Source organism: Orbicella faveolata, unplaced genomic scaffold, assembly GCF_042242905.1.
Source record: "Orbicella faveolata isolate gen_17 unplaced genomic scaffold, um_ofav_v1 contig_34, whole genome shotgun sequence".
Classification (NCBI taxonomy): domain Eukaryota; kingdom Metazoa; phylum Cnidaria; class Anthozoa; order Scleractinia; family Merulinidae; genus Orbicella; species Orbicella faveolata.
In genome coordinates, this window is record NW_028301563.1 from 15,575,015 (window position 1) to 15,602,698 (window position 27,684).

Below are 27,684 nucleotides of genomic sequence, written 5' to 3' on the forward strand. Positions count from 1 at the left end.
GTGTATTTTTATTCCGTATAGGGGAAAGCGTGCTAACCAACCATTGTGCCGGAGGCCTGGGTTCTAACCATGGCGCAGGAAAAGACGCTGTATTTGGCATTACATTGCATTGCATTGCATGGCACTGCAAATATCAGGAGTTTTAAATGGGTTGTGATAAAGGTGGGTAGGGGAAGGGGCGCGCAACGTTTCTTGGTCTGATAACAGGATTTCATCCAGGATAAGTAACAATGGTAATAATGTTATTTGCATTACGCTTCGAGATAAGGATTAAATAACGACCTGAGAAGCTTCACTTGGTAATCGTAACATTTCATAAACAATGCAATTTCTTTTATTGTTCAAGACCTGCAACAATCCCATCGATTAAGTTGGAACCACGTGGTATAATGGAAGCTTTCTTTACTCAAACGGAATTTTCTTCCATGTTTTCGAGACTATACTAGTGCGTGTGTAATAGGCTCAAACCAATCACAGCAAGGTTGTTTTCTCATGCAATCAGGTACAGAGGACAATTCATCCTTAAAGTAAGTCAGATGACTTTTTCTCGCTTGCTGCTGTTTCCGCGCATTCGTTCCCAGGAAAGGTCCTCTACAAAAATGTCAGGGTATAGTTGTACATTTCAGGGGATAAAATTTGTCCATTGGAATCGCTCAGGTTGTTAAGACTCTAAAGTGACTACGGTAAAGTCATCGCTATATATTGAAGAGCATTCAGTTGAGGGCGAAAAGCTATCAGCGTAAGTAGATTTGCAGTTTTAGAATGGATCCTAATTTAAGCCTCGCCCAATTAATTTTTCCGAACGTCGTAGTCATTATGGCACAACTGAGTGCCAAATCCGTAAGGAAGTCACTTCATTAGCAGATCATTACATTTTCCTACAGCCATTAAAATCAAGAATCAATATTGTTTACAGAGATCAGCGCGCATCAAAGTCAGTTTTTCCTTCCGGAGTTACATCAAACTTGGCCCTTTTTCTCAATTTGTTCTTTCGTAATCCAATTTACTCTTTCGTATTCGTGGCTATCTCTATTTATTAACGGTTTAACGTTATTTATTTGCTGCTCTTCTACCTTAGAAAACTATCGAGTATTAGTAGAATTTTACTAGCATACTACTACAAATGCTGCAATCTGATTGGATGTGCTACTCGCACACCATCAGCCATGGAGTGCAGTGGCTAGAGGTCGTCAACATAGTGGCAAAGGTTTCTGGTTTCCCTAATGTTTCGAGGTAAATTTAGATGTGTCACTGGATAATTTGATTCTCAAGAACACCATAGAAAGAAAACTCTTAATAAACGGATGAGCGTGCACAACTGCAAGTTTACAAATATATATATATATATATATATATATATATATATATATTTCTAGTCAACAGCGTGAAGTGTAATACTACTTGGAGAAATGATTGTAAATCGTTATTCGAAGGTAACGTATCTCATAGAAATCTCGAGCTCATACAGGTCCATATATAATAAAAACGCAGCTCCTTTAAAACACTACTAAACTATACATTATCAAGCTTTATTATATGGCTTTGGCTTGTGGCCGTTATAACGCGCGCTCTGATTGGCTAAGAGCGAGATCTGAGCGGTCATTATGCAGCCGTAATGCCCACGGGCCGATTACGGATTACGCTAATTAGGAAGAGCCCGGTTCTGAAAATTCAAGCGCATTTTATATTGAAGCGATGAAAGCCGATTAAAATCAGTACGAGAATGTAAGTAGCTAAAAGTTTAGAGATATTTCTTTAATAAAATTTATATAGATGACTTACCAGCCGGTAACCTTGGCACTAGTGAAAAACAATCAAAGTTTGCCTAGTCTTAAGTAAAGCTAAAATCGCTAAGTGAAAAACACCATCAGCAGATCTGTCATGCATCCCGGGCATGCATCCTGAGCAGAACACCACGAAGAAACTTATAATTAGTCACAGCAATTACCGAAGTATTGAACTCCGTCAAAGTTCTCATCAAATAGATTCCCTCGCTTTGACACAAGCAAGTGTAAATCAGCTTCCAGGATCATCAGATGTAAACAATCGGGCGGTTTCTGTCGGTAGCAGTGTTTCTGATAACTGCAGACGTTCACAAGGCTTGAAAAGTTCATCCATAAATCCCAGAATGAAGAAGGTGAAGATACGTTGTCGGAATAAAAGCGAATGCGAAGATCGAGTTAAGCTTATTTTGAGCAGTGCATTCTGAAGCATTAGTATTTTCTTTCACCGAAAGACGGTTGGTTTGGACAGTTTTGAAGCACTTTCTGTCTTTTCTATATGCGTTGACGTTTCGCCACAAAAGTCGGAAAAACTCGCCCATTAACTTGTGGTACCACGATACTAAATTAAGTTTTTGAGACTGTAACAGTCACTTTTCCCGTAAAGAAATGAGTGTTTTTAACGGAATGGTGAAGTTCACTGACTGTGTAGTTTTGCCCTGGGTTTGAGACGATGAATGAATCGGTAAACGCGCGCATCGCCAGATGTAAATTGACGACTTCCGCTCGAATGATTTTTTTTTCTTTATTTATGAGCCATATAATAAACAACTTAATAACCTCGACCGTTCGGTCGTTACGAGAAAATCTCAAACCTCGGCCTACCGTATTGATCTCGCTATCGCTCGGTCAATACGGCAAGGCCTCACTCTCGGTTATTAAGTATTATTACGTTATTAAGTAGTTAATACTGATGACGAAAAAAGGAAACCCTGAATCGGGCGAATATACCTTGAATAATTATGAAATTTACAGAACAAGCATTAAACCTGTTAGGAGAATTGGTGTTTTAATCTTGTTACTGAAAAAGGTTGGGAGGCGCGGTGGCCTCATGGTTAGTGCGCTCGTCTCCGGATCGAGCGGTCCGGGTTCGAGCCCTGGCCGGGGACATTGTGTTGTGTTCTTGGGCAAGACACTTTATTCTCACAGTGTCTCTCTCCACCCAGGTGTATAAATGGGTACCGACGAACGTAATGCTGGGGGTAACCCTGCGATGGACTAGCATCCCATCCAGGGGGGAGTAGAAATACTCCTAGTCGCTTCATGCTACAGAAACCAGGATAAGCTCCGGCCTGATGGGCTACTTGGCTCGCATGCAGACTTTACCTTACCTTACCTTACTGAAAGAGGTCTATCATGTTCTATCAAACGCCACCGACCGATTTTCATTTCGATATTTCTTATAGATAACTACAACTAAAATATTTATTTTGCCTACTGAATACGTCTTCAATAAGCCAATGGGCAAGTGACACGAAATATTAAAAGAAAAGAAATTTTAAGATGTTGCGGGGCAATATTTATTGAAGTCGTAACCCCGAATAAATTATAATAAACTGCCACAGTTATTATTAAAGTTGAACAGAGGTGGCAACTATTTTGCCAATCATTAAAAATTCAACATCACTACTTGAAGTCCAAAGAAATAATTGAGTTTTGAATATTCCCGCAACAGTCGTACATTGCCTACACTATAAAACTACGGTGGGAAGTTAAAATCATACGATAAGATGCGTGTCTAGCTGTCAGTTTTGTTTGTCGTAACGAAGGGACTTAATTAATACCATTTGTCTATAGCGGCCATGAAGAAAATGTAGTTAATTTTCCTTCGTGCTTAAATGATCATCGAAAAGGCTTCGGCTAATTGTTATCATTTATTTCAACGGAGGTCTTAACAGCAAGTTATTTCCGGGCTGTTTTTTGTTGGAAATTGCGAAATTTAACACCCATTTTTTTAAAACAAAAAATTACGAGCTATATATTTGCTTTCAGTTCATGCCGGCATTTAATTACGAAACTCAGTCGTTAACTCAGCTAGCTTGACTAAAGAAAAAAAACAGATGGCATAACGCAATCTATATAATTTATTTCAAAGGTTTATTTTTCGCGAAATACATGTGTAGATACAAAATATAGCAGGGTAGTTGAGCCGCCTATGCTATTTGACATCAAGAAGATAAACTGATTATATAAAGAAGGGAAGAAGGACAGTTCACTGTGGAAATGGTAGGAGAGAAAATACAACTTTAAATTCCAAGTACTGTTACACAGTAGTCTCAATTTTAGTCTCAATTTCTCAATGCAAATGTGATGTATTTACGTGTTTTCACTCTGCAGGCGATATCAAGGTTATTGCATGCCCATCTCCATGTAGGACTGCACTTATTTTGTCAAATTTTGTGGCTTCGTCTTGTCTTCAGCAGCGGTTTGCTTGGCGAAAGATGTGTCACATCTAAACAAGGAATCGCTCTCTTGAAGCAGACCTACAAATCAGTTCCTGTAAAGGACATGTTCGTGTGTTATTACCTGTGTAAGGAAGACGCTGTGTGCCAGAGCATTAATTTCTATAAAAATAGAAATCTGTGTGAGCTGAACAACCGAACGCGTTCGGTAAGGCTTTCCAATGTGGTACCTGATTCAAATGCCTTTTACTTGGACAATCCATTCCGAGGTAAGTTAAAATGAAAATTTCAGTCAGCAAAAGTGTTCAAGCTTGTGGTACCCAATCGGGATTCTACGTCGACGTTTTTTCCCGAATGTTTTATTTTTTTTTTTAGGAAATATTTCTATCCTAGCTCATGTATCGGCTTATATTTAACTGTATGGTAACTGTCCCGTATATTGGACGGCTAAAACTAACAGAACTCGAAATTGACCAGATTAAAACAAAAACAAAAATGAGAACGTTTTTAATCTGAACGTTTTCACGCGAGCAAAGTGAAATTTAATGAATTTATTTTCGATGTTTTAGAAAGAGAATTCTACAGAATTGACCACCATTCATTTTATCCTCAGTGCCATATTTTTTTCTTTTAGCTGCGTTTTATTATATTTTGCCAATTTCTAATAATTCAGCGAGCATCCCTTATGAACACAGCATGACATTTGAGCTGATAAATGGCAAACATGCAGACACCGCCAATATGGGAAGTTTTTAATTTCGTGAGAAACTGTTTACATTTGAATTTTCTGTGCAATGTCACAGTCTGAATGGATAATCGAATCACCCTTGTCAGTGATCATTTAATTTCACTTCAAATCTACATGTTAGTTACTTCAGCTGTGTTTGACTGGCAACGTTTTTTGCAATTTCGCTAGCCTTCCGCTGTCATTAAAAGTGCTCATGTCTCGGTGAAAAACAGAAATGCAATTAAGAAGTGTCGGGAGGTGGAAAGATTATTGAATCAGTTTGGAGAAAAGTTGACAAAAGGCCATGTGCCTCTGTTTCAAAACGATTCCCTATGCAATACCTATCATATGAAAATGAGTTTGATTTGCACGAGAATGAACCTGTAGGTGCAACACATTTCATATAAACGATTTCGCACCAAGACTCGTTTTGACACAGAGGCACAAGGCAGTCTCGGAAATGGCCTATTTATCGCCCCCGCTTTGAAGTTGTAATTTGCTTGTAAAAAGCTCACCGCATTTTGTAAGGAGCACTTTTGAAAGTATTTTGATCATGTAGATATTCAAATCATAATTCTCTGACGGGTTTTGAAACATTTTGCTCCTGTATAGCAAGTATTGTAATAAAACCACACAATAAGAGCAAAAAGCTACGTACAACAGACTTTCTTTTGCAACAGATCTCGAGGATTGAATATAGAATACTACCGTTTTAACAATTCTTTCTTTTAGTCACAAACTGTATACAAATTTTACGATTTTTCGACCTACATTGTTAGGCCATTATCACGACAAAATTTAGAACTTTTAGGTAACGTCCACACTGCGCCTGAGGAATTTGAAAACAGCCTTATTTCTACGATTACGCCGACCCGTCCACGCTAATCCGTCACCAAAACGGAACTTTTCGAAAACTCTCTTCAAACCGGAGGAGTTTGAAACGCCGGCTTTTCGTTTTCGTGTGGACGGAAAACATTAATTTTCAAAACGGAGCTTTTCGAAAACAATGGCCTCGCGATAGTCCTGTGATTTCCCTGATCGAGTTTTCCTCAAACACAAATCCAAAATGACCGGTTTTGTTGGTACTGTTACGTTTTTAAATTCTTCCGGCGAAGTGTGGACAGAAAACATTGGATGTGTTTTCAGAGTGAAACCTCCGTTTTCAAATTTCTCTTGCGTAGCGTAGCGGGGCCTTAGACGCTCTATAGATTTTGCAACTTTTGTGTAACTTGTATGATTTCGGTGGAGGATTCTTTTCACCTGTGACTATTTTCTGGGCCTAACGAATTAAGTGTTTCTTTTTTAAATTAGTTTCATTAACGTCGCAGTTTTTGCAAACAGTCTGCTATATGTTTGCGACAGAAGCTGAGGTGCATTTTACATATATAAAATTTTTGCCACATCAGATTCATGTAAGTCTGCAATGTATGTACTGGTTTTGAATGGAACATATAATTAACCTTCATCATTATGGCTACAATTGTTCTACATTCTACGAATATACAAATGATACCGTGCAATCAGTCGACCTTATCGCCTGAAGAAGACTAGCAGTAAGCAGTCGAAACGTTGCGATCTACATCTCAAGTGACTACATCGTGAGACAAACTCAGCCGATAAGAAGAAGTGCTAATAATTATATTACCAAGGTTCCCCAAAAGTGCCTTATACTTTGCTTGAGAGTAGATCACAAATCTATTGTTAGCACTTGAAAGATTTCCAACTAACAGTAACTAACTCACTCGTTCATTCGATAGCTTATCTCGGTTTCAGCCTCGCACTCCCGGCTGAATCGTGCCAGGAAATTAAGAACGCATCTGAAGGACTAGCACCCACCGGTCGATATTGGCTGGTTTCAAAGGGATCTGGGAGCCAGCCTGTTGGGGCTTATTGTGATATGGAAAAGGCAGGTAAGAATCGATAATCAAAATTGATAATCTGTACTGTTGCAACGTCGAGTGGGAAAAAAAAGTTAGAGAGAAGGAGAGATGTAGAAAGAAGCCGAAGATAAGGAGCAGGAGGAGAAGGAGGAGGAGGAGGAGGAGGAGGAAGAGGAGGAGGTGGAGGAGGAGGAGGAAGAGGAGGAAGAGGAGGAGGAGGAGGAGGAAGAGGAGGAGGAGGAAGAGGAGGAGGTGGAGGAGGAGGAGGAGGAGGAGGTGGAGGAGGAGGAGGAGGTGGTGGAGGAGGAGGAGGAGGAGGAGGAGGAGGAGGAGGAGGAGTGCTTCATCGTGATCATAAAGAATTCCTATATCACCATCGTCTCTTCCCCGATTTTCAGTTGATTTCTTGATTCTGTTTTTTCTTCTCTCAGTGGTTGTGGAGTGCAGTTTAAATCCATGCCAACATGGTGGAACCTGCGACTATCAGGGGGAGGGACAGTACACTTGTCGTTGCTTGCCAGGATACTCCGGAAACCATTGTGAATTTGGTAAGTCATGAGAACTTTCAGTTGTGTCTATTTTGAGTCACGAATAAATGTGATCATCATCAAAGAGCTAGATTGCAAAAGTTTTAATAAAACCAATAAGTAGAAGCTTAACTTGTTTCTTTGTCTTAATGATGCAGATATAGACGAGTGCGCCAGCAGTCCATGTCTGAACGGGGGTACATGCACTGATGCAATCAATGGCTTCAGATGCGCATGTGCAGCATCATTGACAGGCACGCGTTGCCAGCTCGGCCTCGGTAAGTTGTCGTTTCTCAAGAGTGTGTATTGCCACTTGACATTCGGATGCACGAGCACTTGTTATCGTTTGAATTGATGAAGGAAAATTGAAAGATATTTTAATTTAGCCACCCTAATATTATGATGAGCTCATGTCATTTCTCGTAAATTATTTCCAAACAGACTGTTTTTATAAAAAAAAAATGCATTGAAATTTCTCTCCTCACAGGCTCAGAGTGCAGCAATTACACAGTCAATACTGAAGCGGACCGCAGTGTATCATTTCCTAAGAGACAGTCGGCACATAAATGTGACCGCGGTACACTGGTTCCGGGCTGGTACCGCTTTAACGGCACTGCGGGCTCCAAAATTCCCAGCAATTGTGTTGCAAAAAGCAAGTGCAATACGGATGCCACCGGCTGGTTAAATGGCGCCCACCCTACTCTCCAAGAAGGAGTGGTCAGCCGGACTGTGTGTTTTCATTGGGGTAGCAATTGCTGTAACTGGAGGGTAACAATTCAAGTCAGGAACTGTGGACTGTTCTTTGTTTATAAGCTTGTGGGTCCGGCTGCCTGCCACCTTCGCTATTGCGTGACCAAGTAACATATTAAACACGAAAGACCGTGTTTGACCAAACCACCGAGAGGGAAGTTGAAACTGTGACGCGCAGTGGAGTATTTTTGACGAAATTCGAAGTGTTTGGAAATGTCTTTATATATCTTCTCAATCGAAGCTACAACTAAGGAGAAAACAGAAAAACAAACTCGAAAAAATCTATGCTAATTAAAATCAGATATCAAAACACCGTCATGGTCTTAATAATAACAATAATAATAATAATAATAATTAATAATAATAATAATAATAAATAATAATAATAATATTTGTATAGCGCCAAATCTACTTATTGTGCATGTCGCTTTACGTTAGAGATCTCCTTGGTTTAAATTTGATGAATTAATATATAGATTTAGGCCAGCCTAAAAGCGTAGCTCCTGGGCCGGGTTGTTCAGAGCCCGATTAAGCTAACCCAGGAAAAGGTAGAATATTGATTTGAGTTTTATAACTTTGCGGTAAGGTTTTCTGTATATTGTTTGGCCTTCTGTTTTAAGTTTTAATAATCACTACATATACACAAAACAAAGCAACAAGAAACATTTGTATACAAGAAAAAGTTATAATGCGGTTAACTTTTAATCTCGGGTTAGCGTTAACCGGCTTCCGAACAATCCTGCCCTGTTTTCAACAAATCAACCTGACATAAGTCCGCGATCCAATCGAAAAACAGCAACTGGTCAGCGGTCAACTTCAAAAACCACGTGACCGCGTGTTGAGCTGTATACTTGAGCCCGCGATATGTTCACGTGATACTGGTCAGCGGATACCTTGTTTTGACAGGTGTCGATCATAACATGGATGTCCAATATCAAAGAAATACACGGTTACCCAAGGCTGCATATCTCTGTCAACCTATTATTTGGAGTATGGCCGCCATGTTGCGCAACTCCGTCGTCGCCGTCGCCGTCGTGCGTAAGCGCCCACGAGCAATACCGCTAGCCATGATAACCATGAGAAAATCAACTCATGGGTTTCCTTTTCTTTCCCATACGAGTATGGGGCTCTGCTATTAATGAGTTTGAAAAGGAAAAATTTTAAACCGAGACCTTTGATATTTTCCCGTAAAGACCAAACGTTCGAGGTTAATAACTCAGTTTTGCAGGCCCGTAATCGGCCCGTGGACATCACGGGTGAAATAATGCCCTAAGGTTAGCCAAGCGGAGTGTACGTTATATCCGCTACAAACACAAGCCATACAGTAATTTATGTTGATTTTAAATTTTCTTCAGCTAAAATTACAACTAACTAAGCTAGACGACAAAACAAATAAAATGGCAAAAGTTTACATGTATGCTAGTTTAGAAAATATCATTAAACACCTTGCTCGGAATTGGCGTTTTTTATTTCTGTTCCAGCATTAATGTAAAAAGAAACCACGTATACGTAATAAAAAGTACTAAAAAAAGGCTTTAAAACGAGCTTTGTAGTTTTATAAACCATGAAGTGAAGTGACTTCATGCAGCACGAAACACTCTGTAAGAGCTCTCAATAAATGCGGAGACGACTTGTTCACTCCATTCGCGCTCGGTTTTCCACCCGGTTTTCCAGCGGAGCGCGGATGAGGGAACGGCCCACCCTCCCACCCTCATCGCGTGGGTCGTACCGCCAGACTCGACCAGCCCTGAGCTAAGCTGTTTCATCTTGGCTTAGTCCGCTGGTCAATCATTATTCCCATGTCCTATTTCAACTGTGTATGAATTGGAGTGTTGTCAAATAGAATACTAACTCGGCACAGACTCCTTCTTCCGCCATCAGGCGGCTGTCAGACCCTTGTATATGTGGCCACTAGATGATTAGGTTTACTTTGAAAAAAGAATGTTAGCAATTGGACTAATTTGCAAAATACACCCACTTAAGCAATATTTTTTGCGGAGACATTTTCACTACTGTGATAAGAGACGATGATCTAGGAGAACACATCCTCGTTGCCCATCATATAATCCTTTTAAATCCATTTTAAACTTCACGCCACGCTGTAAAAAAGTTATTTTTAGTCTCGGTCCCTTAACCGCGTAGCCAATGTCCAACAGTCATCTGGTCGCGTCCATCTAAATACGAAATTGAAAACCGAACGTTAACAGAAAAATTATCTTCTAAGTGCTGCTCCGAGCAGGTATTCTAACCCGCTCGAAAGTCTTTTCGCGGAAAGTAACGAACGGATTGAGGAAAAACACCTCTATCAAAAGATTTTTCAAAGCGCAGGACGGCTTGAATAGTTGTTACCGTTCGAAAGAAATTTCGCTCTGTAAATTCTGGTACAAATTTTCGCACATTTAATCTCGGAGGTGCTGTGTAATATTAACCATGCAGAGGTTGCATGTGCAAGACAGAAAAAAGCTGCTTCTCCGAGACTACGTACCGCACCGTTTGGATCGAGAAAGGTCAGTTTGGAAAGCATTGTACTGTAAAAGGGCTGGAAAGGGAAATTATCTTCTATGTGGTTATCTAAACTTTACTTCAAAAGTAAGTCATTTCTCTGCATGACTAATTCACATGAGGCGCCTAAAACTGCATTCTAACACCCTCGAAAGTCGTTTCTCGAAAATTACTGAACGGAATCAAGCGAAATAAGATTCTTTGGAAAGCTCTTTCAAAGCGCCTGGCAGTTGGAATTTTTCTTCCTTTCATTTCGAATTGCGCTCCGAAAATCTAGGTGTAAGTTCTCCGCATATTAACAAAATCAAACCTTAAATTTTTAAATCGTAGTCTCTTGCTGTGATTTATTCACAAGGTTTTCAGACCAACAGACACTGGAGTTATATCCAGCGACAAAAACTGATTTTATTTTTATGGATCTCGTTTGTTCTTTCCTGACGGCTTAAATTCAAGACAACAGCCAAGACGTTGTATTTGTTGCAGCGCTTTGAGAAACCTTTGCTTCCTTAGTGCTTTCTATAGATTTTTAGGCAAATTTGACCTAATGTTAGATCATTAAGGAGGAAGAAAAAAAAATCAGATGTCTCGCATTTCCTTTATATGTGTTTGCGCACAGCTTGGCGACACTGGAAACAGTGCTTTTCACTACGCAACGCAGAGAGCACCCCTATTTTGGAAATTTGCCCAAAAAAGGGCACACTTAAAGTGTCTATATGGGCAAAAGGGTTTTTGTAGTTTTGGTATCTCTATAATGTGTAGAAAGGTATTCTAAGAAAACAAATTGGATTCCGACATTTTAACGCCCTAAAATCTAGCTTTAAAGTTCCCGCTTCAGCCACGCCCAATGAAGTTGACCGTGAGTCAGTGCAAAAAAAGAGTCTGGGTTTCTGAGTGGGTCGTGACGTCAAGTCAGGAATTGCCAAATCCAAATCCAAATTTCGTCGACGAAAAACAAAAACTGAAGTTGGTGAAACAATGCGGTTGTCAGGCAAGCAAAATAAAAGCATGAAGCTTTGAGACGTTCCTGAAGTGACGTCTTTCGTCACCAATCTTTCACTACGCGGTCAACTTCATTGGGCGTGGCCGAAGCGGGAAATTTAAAGCTCGATTTCATGGCAAATAAAAGCATCGGAATCCATTTTTTTGGTTTGAATACATTTTTAGATGTTATACAGATACCAAAACCACAAAAACCCTGTACCCGTCTGGACACTTTAACAGGAACTCGCTATGTCTGTTTTGTTGCTTACATGGTTTTATTGTTACTGTGAAACCCAGAAAACCGTGAACGCCATTGTCGCACGTCATTGTCTAGCAAGAAAAAAGCCAATTGGGCGCGAGAAAACTAAAACGCAAACAGCAACGTAAATTACTTTGTGGTTTTGAGGTTCGTTCGCATGTCCTGAACTTAATTTTGATTTACTCAGGACCAGCCTGAAAACCACCTGCATGAGGGTGAGATTGCCTTCTGACTAAAGATATTTTTTTATCATCATCAAACTCTGTAGTTATTCCCCAGTGCCTGGTGGTGAAGTCTATTGTTTTTAGGCTTAAATTTAATATATCGAAATTGATCTATTTTCAAAACAATAGTCATTTTGAAGTTTTCTCAAATTTGAAAGTCATTTTGTGCGTCAGAAACATGCCTGTTCCCATAGCCTTCTCCTTGTCGGAAAGTTAATTACTTAAATGGGAGTGCCAGACATTATAATTACTAACAAATCACGACTAACTTGAAAAATGCTTTATTTGCACACTCGTTAATCACAGACTTCAACACTCAGTTTCATTTTCCTTCTTCTTCAAATTTATTGGCAAATGCACAAGTAATATCTACTTATACAAGATAAGGCGAAAAGCTATTGTAATCATCACTTACTACCTTAAATGTAACATTCGAGTTTCTTACATGATCGATATTTACAGAAAATGCAATACGTATACCGTTTCAAAAATTCTGTTAAAGATTACTATAGACTACTTATAAAAAGTTTAAATAGGACATTCTATGGCAAACGTCAGCCTCCCTTGACATTATCTACAATCCACAATCAATTAAACCAGTAGGAAAAGGTTCGTACGAGTGTAGGGAACCGGCAAAAGACTTCTCTCATTCGGCGTCGAAACTGGGATATTTGCCATCAGTAGTGAAATGAAGGCGCGGTGCTTAATTCTCTTGTTTTTCTGTCAGAAATTGCTGTGAGCTGAAAACATCGCAGTTAGGGCTTAGTATTCTTTTTAAGCGAAAATTTTCTTCCTGCGATGCATAAATATCCGCACGCAGACGTATGTTTTCATGCTCAAGATAAACCAATTTCCTTCCCATTTGCAATTCTCGAAACTTCCTGGCGTCGCGCGATTTCTTCGCCGACAGGTTGTTCCTTCTTCTTCGTTCCCGGTACTCTGGGCCTGTCTTGGCTGAGTTGTTGATAGCCATGTTGATGCTTTCCAGGGCTTCTCGTTGTCCTTGCGGAAACTGTTCAGTTTTAGGCTCTGGTAGGTTTGTTAACGGCTCGCTATCGCTGAGAAGCCTTCCAAATGTCGCATGACCGTTATCTGATAACCCAGTGGTAGTTCTGGTTCCTTCCCCAGATAAACCTTTTGGTTTCCCAAGAGATGTATCTGTCTGTTCTAGCCTGGTGGCCACAGGACTTGCCCTAGGAAAGGAACAGGTATTCAAATCCTGTGAGTATCTGCGAGAAATAAACGACATCGTAGGGCAGGGGTACCTCGCACCAAAATACGGAGTGGCTCCAAATTGCCACCCGCTCAGCTTTCCGTTTTCAGAGATGAGGGATTGACTGAGGAAAGTTGGCGATTTTTCCTGCAGTTCTCTCTTGATATTTCCGTTTGGAATTCTCGTCCTGACCGTCTCTAACTGGTGTTGAATATCATATCTTCCGAAGTTTGACTGCCAACGAGGTCGTGATTTGGTTCTCTGCAGGGAACCCTCTCCAACTCTAGATGGTGCCGCATAGAAACTATACATTTGGAAGCTTTTTCTAGAAGTACGATGTACAACGGTTGAGTAGGACTGCTGAACCATGAGCGCTCAGTAGGTTTCCATGCTGTAAGTGTTATGTTAAGCCGTCCTTGATTCCAATCTTGTAATTTTTCCTTTTTCTGTTTCTATTTCAAGAGTCTTTCCGTAACAGAATTTAACTCATGACAAACATAAACAGGTGGATTACGGCTGGATGTTTGCTCTTCGTTGTGAAACTTTTGAATTGCCCTTTCTTGTGTGCCTTGTTTTGACTAGGCGTTTTCATCTTTTCATGGTATTCCGGAAAGTTTCGGTAACCGCTGAGATTGTAGTTGACAAAAGTTTCCGATTATAAGATGGTGCATTAAATGCCTCAGGTATCGTGTGTTCATTGTGTTTTTAACATATTTTTCGCCAGAGCACGCCTTTAAATTCTAGAAAAATAGATTTTCTCTTTGTTTCTTTCCAGTTGTAGAAACACTCGTAAAACACTCGTGAAAGATGTGGAACACTAGCCTCCGGTTTGTTTTCTTACAATATTTCTTATTCTCCCAGACATGCTTCTATTTTTTATTAGAACTGTTTTCTTTTTCTCCAATACAAGCGTAAAGTCCTGGTGTCGCTTTCCTACCAGCCTCACGTGTAGAAAATTTTCCCCCACGTGGCCGGTACACATACAAATTTAGTGGCGCAAAAGAAAGTGTTAAAACAAGAAAAGAGTTCAGCTCCCACTGAATTGGTTAATAATGTTTGATACACCAAGAATTGTTTTCTTTTTCTCCAATACAAGCGTAAAGTCCTGTTGTCGCTTTCTTCCCAGCCACACGTGTAGAACGTTTTCACTCACGTGTACGTGGCCAGTGCACGTGCAAATTTAAGGGCGCAAAAGAAAGTGTTAACACAAGAAAGAGTTCAACCCCCACTGCATTGGTTAATAACGTTTGATACACCAAGAATTGTTTTCTTTTTCTCCAATGCAAGCGTAAAGTCCTGGTGCCGCTTTCTTACCAGCCACACGTGTAGAAAGTTTTCACTCACGTGGCCAGCACACATGCAAATTTAGTGGCGCAAAAGAAAGTGTTAACACAAGAAAAGAGTTCAACTTCCACTGGATTGGTTAATAACGTTTGATACATCAAGAACTATTTTCTTTTTCTCCAATGCAAGCGTAGAGTCTTGTTGTCGCTTTCTTACCAGCCACACGTGTAGAAAGTTTTCACTCACGTGGCCAGCACACATGCAAATTTAGTGGCGCAAAAGAAAGTGTTAACACAAGAAAAGAGTTCAACTTCCACTGGATTGGTTAATAACGTTTGATACATCAAGAACTATTTTCTTTTTCTCCAATGCAAGCGTAGAGTCTTGTTGTCGCTTTCTTACCAGCCATACGTGTAGAAAGTTTTCACTCGCGTGGCCAGTACACATGCAAATTTAATGGCGCAAAAGATAGTGTTAGCACAAGAAAAGAGTTCAGCTCCCTCTGGATTGGTTAATAACGTTTGGTACACCGAGGATGTTTTTCTTTTTTCTTTAACCATGCATAAAATACCTGTTTTCTTTTTCTTACCAGCTGCACAAAGGAAGTGTTTATATAAGAAAAGAGTTCAACTCCGGTCCCACTGTATTGGATTGGTTAATAACGTTTATTAAACCAAGAATAATTTTCTTTTTCGCCAACGCATGCATGAAGTAACTATTTTCGCTTTCTCACCAGCCGCATGTATAGAGCGAACTCACTCACGTGGCCAGTACACATGCAAACTTTATGGAGCAAACGGAAGTGTTTACACAAGAAAAGAGTTCAGCTCCCACAGGATTGGTTATAATAACGTTTGGTGCACCAAGGACAGTTTTCTTTTTCTTCAATGCATGCATAACGTACTTGTTTTCGCTTTCTTACCAGCCACATGTATGGAATGTTTTCACTCACGTGGTCAGCACACATGAAAAATTATTGGACAAAAAGAAATGTTTGCATGAGAAGATAGTTCGACTCCCACAGGATTGGTTTGATACATCAAGAATTGTTTTCTTTTTCTTCAATGCATGCATGAAGTACCTATTTTCGCTTTCTTAACAGCTGCATGTATAGAGCGTTTTTACTTTGGTGGCCAGCACACATACAAAATTATTGGAGCAAAAGGAAATTTTTTATATAAGAAAAGAGTTCAACTCCCACAGGAATGGTTTGGTACACCAACATGGCCGCCGTTTTATTGTTTTGGAACAACGATATGGCTAAGTGACGTGATGTGAGAACGCTTTATTGATTGTTTACATTTTATCATTAGTACACGATTTTATGTAGGGAAGGCATCACGCTCGGGCTGAACATAAACTGGCTCTTAACACTTAAAATAGCTTGTAAACTTTACCTAGTGAAATTGTCAAACTTGCCGTTTTTTGGGTGTCACTATGAACGTGATATTAATTTTCGAAAACAGTCAAATGCCTGGGGGGGCAATGTGCTGATTAGGCTAATTTACATTCCTTTTAAAATTACCACCTCAAGCCAAATGTGCCTTATACAACCGGCTCTAATTTCGTGCAAAATTACTCTTGCCATATCGTTTCATTATTCAAAATTTATCTTCAACTGGAGCGTTTATGCCACTGAAGCAAATTATGTGAATGTAACAAAGATTCCCCGAAATTTAAAATCGAATTTATTCTTCGGTTGTATGAAAGGGGTTATTATCTACTCGTATCCGAGTGGTACTGAAACGATGCAAACAAGATATTTATGTCACAAAAATTGATCAAAACGTTCGCTGGCTAGAGCGTTTTCATGACGTCACGGCAGCCATATTGGTGTTTTAAAATATTAAAACCGCAGCCATGTTGGTGTACTAAACCAATCCCGTGGGATTGGAACTGTTTTCTTATGTAAACACTTCATTTTGCTCCAATAAATGTGCACGTGTACTGGCCACTTGGGTGAAAAAGCTCTATATAAAGTTAAAACTTTCGAGCTTTCGGCTGTCAGACTACAGTCTTCGATGGATAAAAAATGGAAAAAATGACGTCATGACGTCATGTGCATACGCTTCATTCTTTTTTAATGAAGAACAATTAGTTTATTGACACTTAAGTTTATTTAGTTTATTTAACTTTATAAAGCTAGAGAACGTTTTTAGAAGTTTTTAATATGCTTTGTTCCGAAAACAGGTTCTTCTATTTTAAAGATATTTATGGGTTATTTTGCAAAAAGCGTGCGAGTTTTTATCGTATTCGAAAGGTTTATAAACTAAGGTGTCGAAATCACCTCGTCACAGATTGCACAAGCGCGTCAAACCATCAAAATAAGCCTTTGTGGAAAGAGTACAGAAGAATTTGTCACAATGTGGTCCATTCGACCAAAAAATGCAGATTTATTTCCGAACATTTCTTCTGGTGAATGGAATATCATTTTCTGGTTAAACTATATTTCCTGTAAGTAACTAAAATTAGCTAATATCTTCGAGAACACAAATACAACAAAATACAATACTTATACAATAAACATGCTAAAAATTATGAATGTGCTGAACTATGTGCATAATAAAACTGGAGACAAATTGCAATGCTACTGAAAAGCGTCATATTGTAATATCTTTCGCTTTAAGTCCGCAAAAGTTCTGAGCGAGTTTCATAACTTAGCAGCTAAATATGAAAAGGAATACAGGCCGTTGTTGTTGTTTTCGGATCAGGAAGAGACAGAACATAACTACCGCGTAAACTATAGGTTGTAGATCGCTGAGCTAACATATTACTTAAAAATCTTGGATAGCTATTGAAAAAGAGACTCTTGTATAGTATAAGTAAAAAAAATTTAAGGGATGCAATATGTAGAGATTTTAAATTAACTTTATCCAGGACTGGAAACTGAGTTTCCAAATTTCCCGAACAAGAAGACAGAGTTGAGTTGTACTCAAATATTTTGAAATTTCTTCCCGTGAACCAGTTTCGGTTCCATTTGCTATTTGAGTTTTTTGTACACTTTCTTAGGAAATTTACAAACCATTCGTTGTTTTCCGTCATGCACTTCCCATCAGCGAGGACTCCTGCCTACATTCTTACGTCTCGTTGCAAGGAAATGTTTTTTTTTCTTTTTTTTTTTTCCATAAGTTAATCGTTTTTGGACATTGAGGGACCATTTGCGCTCACCAATATGTGGAGCTGTTCATTATGAATGGGTTATTGACCAAGCTTGTTCGGTCAATATGGCGTGTTAATGGACCGAGACGGAGTTAGGTCCCTAACCTCGCGAAAAAAGAACTAGGCCAGTATCCAGCCATCTTGACCGAACAAGCTTGGTCAATAAAGTGTTTCTTGTCTTTCTTGTATAGCTTTAGGGTAAGTTTTTCTTGCGGGACGATTTGATACTCGAGAGAAGCGAAATGAATTTTCTGTTTTTATTTTAACGTTGTTGACCAGGTGTGTTTGCCTTTTTGCAATTTCTCTAATAAATTTGGCGGCACAGATAACTTAAAGTAAATGTTTTTTTAGTAAATTGAACCTAGATGATAAACCAATTGTTATCTCTCACGGAATTAAGCATTAGATCTCTCATACGTGTTATGTTACGGGAAACAATTTTGCGTCTGATATATTCTAATTCTAACGACGAGAGACAAAAAAATGTAAATGTTGTACTTTTTTATTTAAGTCGTTTTATATTAGACTACAGTGTATGTTAAAAAATTTCTTTATATCGAGGAAAATGAAGAGTTACTTTTGTATTCACGATATTGGCTAGTGGCAAGCATTTTTCACTCGGCGCCGTGCGGCGCCAGTATTATAACACCAAAACTATCACTGAATTATTATTAAAGTTTCGAGAGGGAGTCAGAAATTGCGATCAAAGTGACTGTCTGTTAAAGCAAACGATATTTCTAAGTAAGAATTCGTTGGATTTCTGATCATTTGCCACTGGACAGCATTTGAACCACTTTTATCAGTGAGAAACAATTTAAAGACTGAACCTCATTTGACTTTAATTAAAGAAAACGTTTTCGGCAAGATAGCAAGGATTGATTCTGTCACGTTGTTGGCCAATTTATGACCTACTCAACTAAAATTAACCCTTATTAAATTAAAGATGAATCTACCAATCACACTAGCTGCATGAGAGGCGGCTTTGGCGGTAAATCAGCAGGGGTCTACGCCAAAAAACCCGGATGTTGTCGACAATGCATGCATCTGATCAGAATTGAGTACAGCAGCTGTGAACTGTTTTAGGATGCTTTTTCCTCGGCGTATTGTATTACGAGGTGACATAAAGCTTCTCTCTTCCTCACAGCATTATTGCGACTCGTACGTTGCAGAGTGATGCTGACCAAACAACTCGTAACAGAGAACTAACCAAGAGTAAAACGAAAGAAAAAATAAACGAAAAAATGGTAAGTGACAACTGTTCAATTTACAACTCTGAAATTGCAGTAATTACTTAAATGCGTTGTCAAAAACTTTTCTTAAAAAGCAAGTTCATTTACTAAGCAGTTTGAATCATATCTGTTTATTCTAATAAAATGTTCATTATTGTCTTTGCAGCGTTGTCACACAGGCATATTCTCTCTCATAATACTACACAGCATCAAAACTGTTTCTGGTAACAGTTTGCTCAGTGGCAATTGTGTATCTTCCATCAAAGGCAGCGCTCTTGTGAAACACTGTTACACATCACTTATGACACACAACATACTCGCATGTTATTATCGGTGTAAAAAAGACAAACTGTGTCAGAGTTTGAACTTTTACGAAAAGAAGAACCTTTGTGAATTGAACAACCGAACGCGTGCTGTGGGATCTCTGAATTTTCTCTCGTATGCAGATTCTGTTTACTTGGATAATCCGTTCAGAGGTAGGTTTTGAATTCTCCGAATTTGTTCTCGCGTTTTGAGGGTTAATGTTTATGATGATTTCTGTGGTAAGTATTAATGTATTTTTCTAGCGGGGTAGTTCACAATTTGTTGCGTGCCATTTTCAGTGTCTTTTCAGTTGGCTTCCTTTGCGGAAGGGGGTGAATTAATTCTTAGGACGTGAACTTCAAAAAACATAGTACATATGTGATCTGCTCAAGTAATGCTCCATATTTGATCTGGCTACTGTGCTTAGAGGTTCCTTTTCAGTAAGCTCTCCAACTAAAAGACTGTTGAGCACTCCTCCTTTGCCATGACGCTGACTAAGAGGTACTACAACATGTCGTAACTAACTATGAAAATTTGAAATGGGACACTCGAAGTCAAAGCAACACCTTAACGATACGGCGAGCTCCTTGTGCCATATAGAGTCTCCGCTTGGATTTAAAGTAGCTACGTCACCGTTTCCGCATCTTGAAAAGTTTAGCCTAAATTTGCCAAGTTCGTTGTCTGTAATCCGTGTTATATTAACTATCCTTGTTCCTTTATGGTTTATTATTATCTCTTTGGTGTTTATCTATCTCAGTAAACTGCTATAATTTAAAATACCACGAGGTATTGACATATTTCTTCCTTCCTCTAGCAGTCTAACTTAGGTGTCTTTCTTGTTATAAAAGCTACTCTGGGTTCCTTCTCCAAGCTTCCAGCTGCTTCATGCAGAGAAATCAAGAACAGTTCCGGAGGACTGGCGACTAGCGGTCGGTATTGGTTAGATACGGGAGAGTCTGGACACAAGCCTATTATCGCTTACTGTGATATGGAAAGAGAAGGTAAATGCACAGGTTTCGTGCATCTAGAATAATCTGTTTGTATTATTTCTTTCATAATTATTTCGTTTTTTTTCCCGGCGTAGTGATCGTGGAGTGTACTGGGAATCCATGTCGAAATGGCGGAACGTGTGACTATCAGGGGGATGGTCAGTATTCATGTCGGTGTTCAGGAGGGTACAGCGGGCGCAACTGTGAACTTGGTAAGTAATGCTTCCATCGATTGCCTCTTTTCTAAACACTTATTAAATAAAGCCTTACTATTCTTTTCAAAGAGAAAATGTCACCTGTGACGAAAAGTGACCAAGAACAACTATTTTAAAAATTTGTTCTGAAACTCATTGATAATTCATCAAGTTTAAACAAAGGAAATCATAACCGTGAAGGTGTTTGGATATCTGATCTCAAATAGCACAGATTTTTACGATTTTATTTCTCCGTTTTCTTCTTAGTTTAGATTGACAAGATATATCAAACAATTAAGACTGGATTTCTAAACATCTCGAGGTTCGTCAAAAATACTCCGCTACGCGTATATTTTCAACTCTTTTATCGCTGTTTGGAAATGTGGTCAAACGCGGTCTTTCGTGTGATACATTACCAAAAACGTCTACTCAAGAAATTAAATTACTGCATGCTATTCGGAAAGTATTTCCTCTAACACCAAATAACGAAATCAAATGGAAGTTGACCTAAGCACGTTAAACAAGTTAATGTTTAATACCTGAATGCTTCAGTCTCTTTGTAGGTTTTTCGTTGTTTAAATTTGTAATCTTTGTGAACTTGATGTATTTTGATAGCTTTGTTCCTTTGTATGTTTTGTGAAATTTGATAGATTGAAAAAATAGGTGAACATGAAAGTCACCGAAATTTAAGCCTAGAATAAGGGTAGGGATCCCGGAACACTAAAACAGTATCTCCGTTTATAATTTTATTACATGGCTAGATCTGCGCGCGGACAAGGTAAACCAAATCCTGCGTTGTGATTGGCTACCTGAGCGCGTAAGGTCTTGCCCGCTCGAGACTAGCCACCATGTCCCGCAAGAACAATTTTCCCGAAAGCCATAGATTTAGTCCTTTATTGGCTAAGTTTGTTCGGTCAAGATGGCTGGATATTGGCTGCAATAACTGAACAAGCATGGTCAATAGTCCCTATATAGATATTAAGTAGAGTAAAATCCTACGTTGCAATATTTCTTGCTACAGTTACAGACGAGTGTTCCAGCAACCCCTGTTTGAATGGAGGAACGTGCAATGTTACCGTCAATGGTTTTACATGCGCATGCGCACCGTTCGTTACTGGCATCTATTGCGAGCTTGGTGTAGGTAAGTTTCTCCACAACATTATTAGTCACGCTTTGCAATACAGTTAGTTAAGATGCCTCTCTCTAAAAAATTAAACTTTCAAGGGAAAAAGCAGCTAGTCTGTTTGGTCTGCCAGCTGGAGTCAATGACTACATTGTACTGAACATTGTCGAAATGAAAAGCTGAGAACAAAGACAATCACCATGTATATCATAGAGACTTCTTGTAACATCAACTTTACAAACTATCGTACAATCCCTAACAGGGTCTTTGGACAATCAGTGCCCTTTTTCATTTTTTTATTATCGTGTAAGCTATCTGTAGTTGTTGATGCCCTGTGTACATCTCCATCCCTCAAATTTGAACAATGCAAACCTTTGCCTATATCTTAACTAATTCTTCAGAAATTCAAAATTTAAGAAAATTTTTCGCCATTAATACTCTTACAAACATAATGTTATTGTGCCGTCACGTGTGGCCTACGATCAAAGGTGACTTTGCAAAGAACGCCAGATCGCAGGTTACACCAAGGGTGCCATCAATACATACCACGAGGTTGCTCTAAGAAGCCTTTGATTTTATTATCGTGTAAGCTCCCTGTAGTTGCTGATGCCCTGTGTAATATGATCCCCCCTACCGACAACCTCCCTCTTTCTCCTCGTCGAACAAAAGAAACATATAGGTCTCCCGGCTGCTTACAGCTTTAAGTTAGTAGCAGGAATTGAATATTTTTAGCACTCAAGACTTCAACTTCTCACTATAAAAGAATATATGGCATTTTTTCTTTTCTTATTCTTGGGAAGTAAATTAATTTACATCACATTAAGTGATCGATTGACCTGAATAGGCCATTTCCGAATTACCTTTAGCCTCGTTTTCAAAGCGAGTCTTGGTGCCCATTCTTTCATATGAAAATTAGATTTCATTAACACGCAAATTAAACTCATTTTCATATGAATGGTTGTGGACCTGGCCTCGCTTTCATAGAGAGGCTTAGGGCAACTCGGAAATGGGCTATTATCCTCATTGACAATATATAATCTTACCTACCATAACAATTAGTTCTGTGTCAGACAAGGAACAAGGAAATTAAGTGACAACCGTATTTTACTTTCTTTCCTTTTTATGTGAATAACAGGAGAGGGATGCGACAGGTACTTGACAAACATGGATTTGGATCGAAGCATTCACACCAGAAGTTTGTCCGGATTCCAAAAATGTGACCGCACAATGGTTGAAGGCTGGTACCGCTTTAACAGTACCGCGGGCGTAAGAATGCCCGACTACTGCGTGAATAGCTACATGTGTAATACGCATGCGTCCGGTTGGCTAAATGGGACTCATCCCACACCACAAGAGGGCGCAGTCAACCGCACAGTGTGTTTTCATTGGAACAATGACTGCTGCCGGTGGAGCACAGCAATCATGGTGAGGAATTGTGGGCCGTTTTTCACGTACAGACTGGTACCCCTTGGTGTTTGTTACCTTAGATACTGCACGACAGATGCAACTTCATCACACAAGCGTACATGAAAAACGCTACATTATGCCATTACCAAATAACGCGCGCTCTTTAAAGGACCACAGTAACTGTATGTTGAGTTAGTTTGGCCACGTACAACAAAATTACCTTTTCATTGAAAAAAAAAACCCCTGAAAATAATAGTTACCGATAGAACAACACTTAAGTGTTAATATACACCACAAGGAAACAAGGATGGTTAGAGATTGAAAAGATATACACGGATTACCAACGACGAACTTTAAAACTTTAGGCTAAACTTTTGAAGATTCGCCAACCGTGGCGTAACTCCTTTAAGAGGATTTCACAAGTGTAGAAAGTAACACACAGTTGCTTTGGTTTTGTAATGCCACGCTGACCGATTTGCTCAACAAACCCGAGTCACTTCGCGTCATCCAATCAGAAGTAAAACCAAACCCAAACGATTTCCCGGGCTTCGTCTCAACCAACATGTTTTTGCCGCGAGTTTTGATTGGTTCACTGGAGTCGGTTCCCTGGTGCTCAAAGCATTTAAGTATGGGTAATCAAATGGCGGCGAATGAGATTAGGAAATAATTTCACGCGTGTTTTGTCACAATTCTAATAATTTAGAATTTTGACAAAACGCAAGTGAAATTATTTCTTAATTTCATGATTATACCATTTGGTTACCTTTTAATATCATGGGTGACAAATTACACTTACAATCGCGGGTTATTGACTTTTTCATTGTATCGAGAAATTTCGCGCCATTGTTTAATTTCACAGGTGAAATTATAAATTATCGCTGAAAGTTCGCGCCAAAATTAAGAATTTGATAGCCATGATATTAAATACGGAATCTAAATCTAAATCTACATCTGTCACCTTAACATCTTTCAGAACAGTTAAAAAAAAGCTTTAGAATTGACATGGAAGGATATTTCAAGAATGCATTTAATATTCTATTTTAATAAGTTCCAGACAAAAGCCTGTAAAAATAAGTTACATAGGAATAAATAATGAAACAATCGTCCTAAAATCGTGCAACAGCTATACACTGAAAACAAGAAGCTCCAGAGCTTAGAACTGGGCCAGGCGGCTAAGTAAAACCGCATGTAGGGCACGGTACAACTCAGTGCAACTTTGAAGACGCAGCGGCCGTAGTTAATGACATCAATCACTATTAGGCGCATATTTTGCACGTTGAGTGATTGGTCGCATTGTGCATCGAAGATAAAAGAAAAATATATATACCCTATCCGCGAACTGGACTTTTCCCAGTTAACAGTATCTTACTTTCGTAGAAGTGTCGAAGAGAAGGTAACACACCGCGCAAGATCAAGCTCAAAAGAACCGAGTTTCTTAAAGATACGACTGATAATTATTATCAAGTACCTCCGAAAAAAAAGGATTTATGAAGACCCTACTACATTGGGTTTCATAAAGATAATTCAATAAATAGGGCTCACTTTAACAAGCCTTTTCGACTTATGTACCATTAATTACTTTGTAAGTAACTAGATGAAGGAATGACCTGAAATGTTTCATCTTCCTACATGATAAGCCGAAAAGAAAGACTTGGGCATTTATAATTTCGTTTAAGTTAAAACTAATTCACTTTTCTTTTGAAATTTTCTACGGAATATTCTAAGGAGTAGACTTTTCAAAGTGTAAGCCACAGACTAAGGAGAAGTTCAAGAATTTCTTCAAAAATTTCACCATTTTTGCTAGTACACGTTCGGTTTCTTTACCTTCCCCTCCCTTCTGATCGTTCTGTTTGTGAACCGGGACCTTTTTATGTCGACCACAATGTCCTCGTCTTTTATCACAATATGAAGAAGGGAGAAATGTTTATTGATAATCTCCCTTTTTTTCTTTTTCAATCGCCACTTTTTCGCATATTCAATTTGCAACTATTGTTTTCTCTGAAAAGCTAATCGCGTTACCATCACCTTCATTGATTTGAGCACGTAAAATCCCGCTGACTTCGCTGACGCTCAGAACAAAAACCTTCTTGCTTCAAAGCCCCATTTCGTTCTTACTCCTTTATAACGGCACCGACAAATGCTCTTTGTAACCCAGCCTTGACCGTCTTCTCACGGTTTGACCTCTTTAACTAAATGTAGTCTTACCAGGCCAGCCCCTCCACCGGTGGCAAGCCACGTAAACGATTGTTTGTTGGGGTTGAAACGAACCTAGGGAAGAAAAGTGATTGAGTTAAACTCACATGGCCACTGGGAACTTAAAGGGAATTACACAGTCACTTACTACGATCAGAAGCAATGGCATTAAACTAGGTCACCCTTTTTACTATGGAAGTAAATCTGTCACCTTTTCCGTTCACCTATCCCAAATTCCGTTTGTCTTTCTCCCACCTTCACTCCCTTCTTCTTTTCCTTTTTCCCTTCTTTCCTTCACTTCCTCCTTTTTTTTTTTATCTCTCCTACCTCCTCCACCCACTTGATCTCCCACTCTTTTCCTCCCTCCCTCCTTAGGTCTCCGTCTGTACCTCCCTTGGCATTTCATTCCCTCCTTCCATATTTCCATCCCAACCACCTTCCCTCCTTCCTCCGTCTCCTCGGCCAGGTCCAGCTGCTTTAATAGCGTTCCGTATGAGAAAAAGAGACAGCCAATACATTAAGGTTAGAAAACAAAACACTTTAATTACGACCATGGCAGTACGAAGTGATCTTCGATCCGGTCACTTGATCTTTGTTGATTGCCCTCCATCTCCCTCCTTCCCTTCCTGGATTGTGTTACAACTCACTCGCTTACCACGAATCACGCAACGCAATAGTAAAGGATTGATCCAACTACCTTGTGTATCGCCTGAGGATTGACGAAGCAGTCATACGGAGCACTCTGCATGGTGCTAGGATTGAGAAGGCGTCTGAAATCTGGATCTGATCTTTCGATACTATTTTGGAATTCCAGCTGTGAGATGGAAAATATTAAATAATTTAAAATTTAAAAAAAGTACGTGTCAAGTAGGACTAGCCAAAGGAATAATCCTTGTGCTAATGGACGGCACATGGATGACACACAACAAGGAAATATTAATCACTGACTCGACTCACTAGTGGGTTTAAGAAAACCACGACGGCAACGGCAACGTCGCTAAACAAAAGGTTTAATGAGCAGGCCCCAGTTGTTGGAAAGATGGATACGTATCTACTGGATAAATCACTATCCAGTACATTTATCCGATGCATAGCGTTATCCAGCCTTCGAACAACCGGGGCCAGAACAATGGCTGTGCACGTGCGTTATAATTCTTGGTACATTTCTTTGCCGTCACGGTCTTCTCCAAAACAACAACGTGAAACGACAAAATTCTGCGTTTTCTGGGGAACGCGAACCACGACAGCTAATTTTAAACATTGTCATTTCAAATTTACTGCTGCGTCCCAGATCCAGTTTCATAGTTTTGACAGTGACAAACAAAGTAAATGACTTTAAAGTATCGCGAGATTCGTATTTAAGTTATAAAATCATTTTTTAATCGACGTTGTCCTCGACGTCACCATCGTGGTTAGTTAAACCCAGTGATATGAATAGCGAACGTGCTGATGACAGAAGCACGGTAGTCAACTGATACAAACCACTTGTCCTTTGATTCCCTGGCCATAGGCCTTTTTTTCTTTACTTAGACCCACGATTGTCACGAGATATCTCCTTGACGCTATGATGTGGTATCGACAAGTTAGATCGTTGATGGGAGAAGCCGGATTAGCCTACGTGTAGCCGTACCCACCCCCCGAGGAAAAACGGGAGGGAGGGAACGTCTACGAAGAGCTGACACGAATCGTGTTATGTGACGTCACAGTAATTTATGTAAGTTATGCAAACAAATTATATTTTGTCTGTTCTCGTGTCCTCGCGCAGACAAAGGCCTCATAAATATTTATTCTTTCGAGCTTATTTGCAAGTCAATGTCCCTTTTCAGTCCCCTTTTCAAGTGTATATTGTGTTTTAAAGAAATTGAAAAGGATTACGAGCGATGTTTGGTCCAAAGCAAGAAGAAGACAATCTTTGATGTAAACGTCGCGCTCGCAAATTTGGAGTTCCATGTGTACGCTACATCAGAGTACATTTGTAGGCAGTGTCATGTTCTCCTCAATAAGAGAAATAGTTTGCAGGAGAACCTGGAAGAATTACAAAAATCTATGAGAATCAACTACGCCACAAGTTTGAAGAAAGTTGGCCTTGTTTTCCAGCCGAAAAATTCGCTAGAATGCGCGAATTTAAGTTCGAAGAGGTTGACTAGCCTAAGCGACCTCTGCGGTTCGTGACATTTGTACATTTGCCGTTCTCTGTTCGGTCACTTGACCTTTTTTGTCGCTTCACTCGTGTTTATGAAGGGCACTTCATGTTGTGTAATAAGAAGGAATTTTGAGTAAAGTTGAGCCGTTAGATCGTGCTATGGCAAATTTTTAAAGGTCGTAGGTCTGCATAGTTTCCGCTGTTATCTGCTTGTCGCTTCGTAGAGTTTGACACCTCTGTAATTTTCCATGTGTTTATGCATTGTTTAGGCTCATTTCTATTACAAGATATGGTCTCAAGTCTCCACGAATTTGCTTTTGGGGGACAAAATATGAAATTTACCGTGAACATGTTGCTTTATACTTGCATTCTATATTGTGACGCCGGGCCCGGCTGTGATTAGAGCTGTTTTTA

The 27,684-nt window shown here is 39.4% G+C and overlaps 4 protein-coding genes across 6 annotated transcripts in view; 2 read left to right on the forward strand and 2 right to left on the reverse strand.

Annotated features, from left to right (window-relative positions):
- The first annotated feature begins 3,425 nt into the window (after positions 1 to 3,425).
- Positions 3,426 to 9,523, forward strand: LOC149105007 (uncharacterized). 2 transcript variants are annotated; one of them, XM_089298931.1, is made up of 6 exons: positions 3,426 to 4,007; positions 4,119 to 4,452; positions 6,668 to 6,820; positions 7,222 to 7,338; positions 7,476 to 7,595; positions 7,805 to 9,523. In XM_089298931.1, exons 1-6 carry the CDS (start codon positions 4,005 to 4,007, stop codon positions 8,176 to 8,178), a joined length of 1,101 nt encoding a protein of 366 aa, XP_089155057.1. In that variant the 5' UTR covers positions 3,426 to 4,004; the 3' UTR covers positions 8,179 to 9,523. The 2 variants fall into 2 exon arrangements, with proteins under 2 accessions (XP_089155057.1, XP_089155056.1); XM_089298930.1 differs by lacking the exon at positions 3,426 to 4,007 and having other exon boundaries at positions 4,077 to 4,452.
- A 2,863-nt stretch (positions 9,524 to 12,386) lies between these two features.
- LOC110062858 (uncharacterized) lies at positions 12,387 to 13,615 on the reverse strand. The gene has a single exon (XM_020769808.2). It carries the CDS (start codon positions 13,613 to 13,615, stop codon positions 12,737 to 12,739), a length of 879 nt encoding a protein of 292 aa, XP_020625467.2. The 3' UTR covers positions 12,387 to 12,736.
- A 5,092-nt stretch (positions 13,616 to 18,707) lies between these two features.
- Positions 18,708 to 24,484, forward strand: LOC110062849 (uncharacterized). The gene is made up of 6 exons (XM_089298932.1): positions 18,708 to 18,933; positions 19,085 to 19,394; positions 20,070 to 20,222; positions 20,306 to 20,422; positions 21,426 to 21,545; positions 22,663 to 24,484. Exons 1-6 carry the CDS (start codon positions 18,931 to 18,933, stop codon positions 23,055 to 23,057), a joined length of 1,098 nt encoding a protein of 365 aa, XP_089155058.1. The 5' UTR covers positions 18,708 to 18,930; the 3' UTR covers positions 23,058 to 24,484.
- The window catches only part of LOC110062853 (uncharacterized), a 42,106-nt gene continuing 38,378 nt past the window's right edge, over positions 23,957 to 27,684 (reverse strand). For both annotated transcript variants that reach the window (XM_089298922.1, XM_089298921.1), the window contains exons 27-28: positions 25,825 to 25,941; positions 23,957 to 25,202 (exon numbers count right to left, since the gene is read on the reverse strand). In XM_089298922.1, the coding sequence (XP_089155048.1) occupies positions 25,104 to 25,202; positions 25,825 to 25,941 (216 nt within the window). In that variant the 3' untranslated portion in view covers positions 23,957 to 25,103. The remainder of the gene's footprint in view (positions 25,203 to 25,824; positions 25,942 to 27,684) is intronic.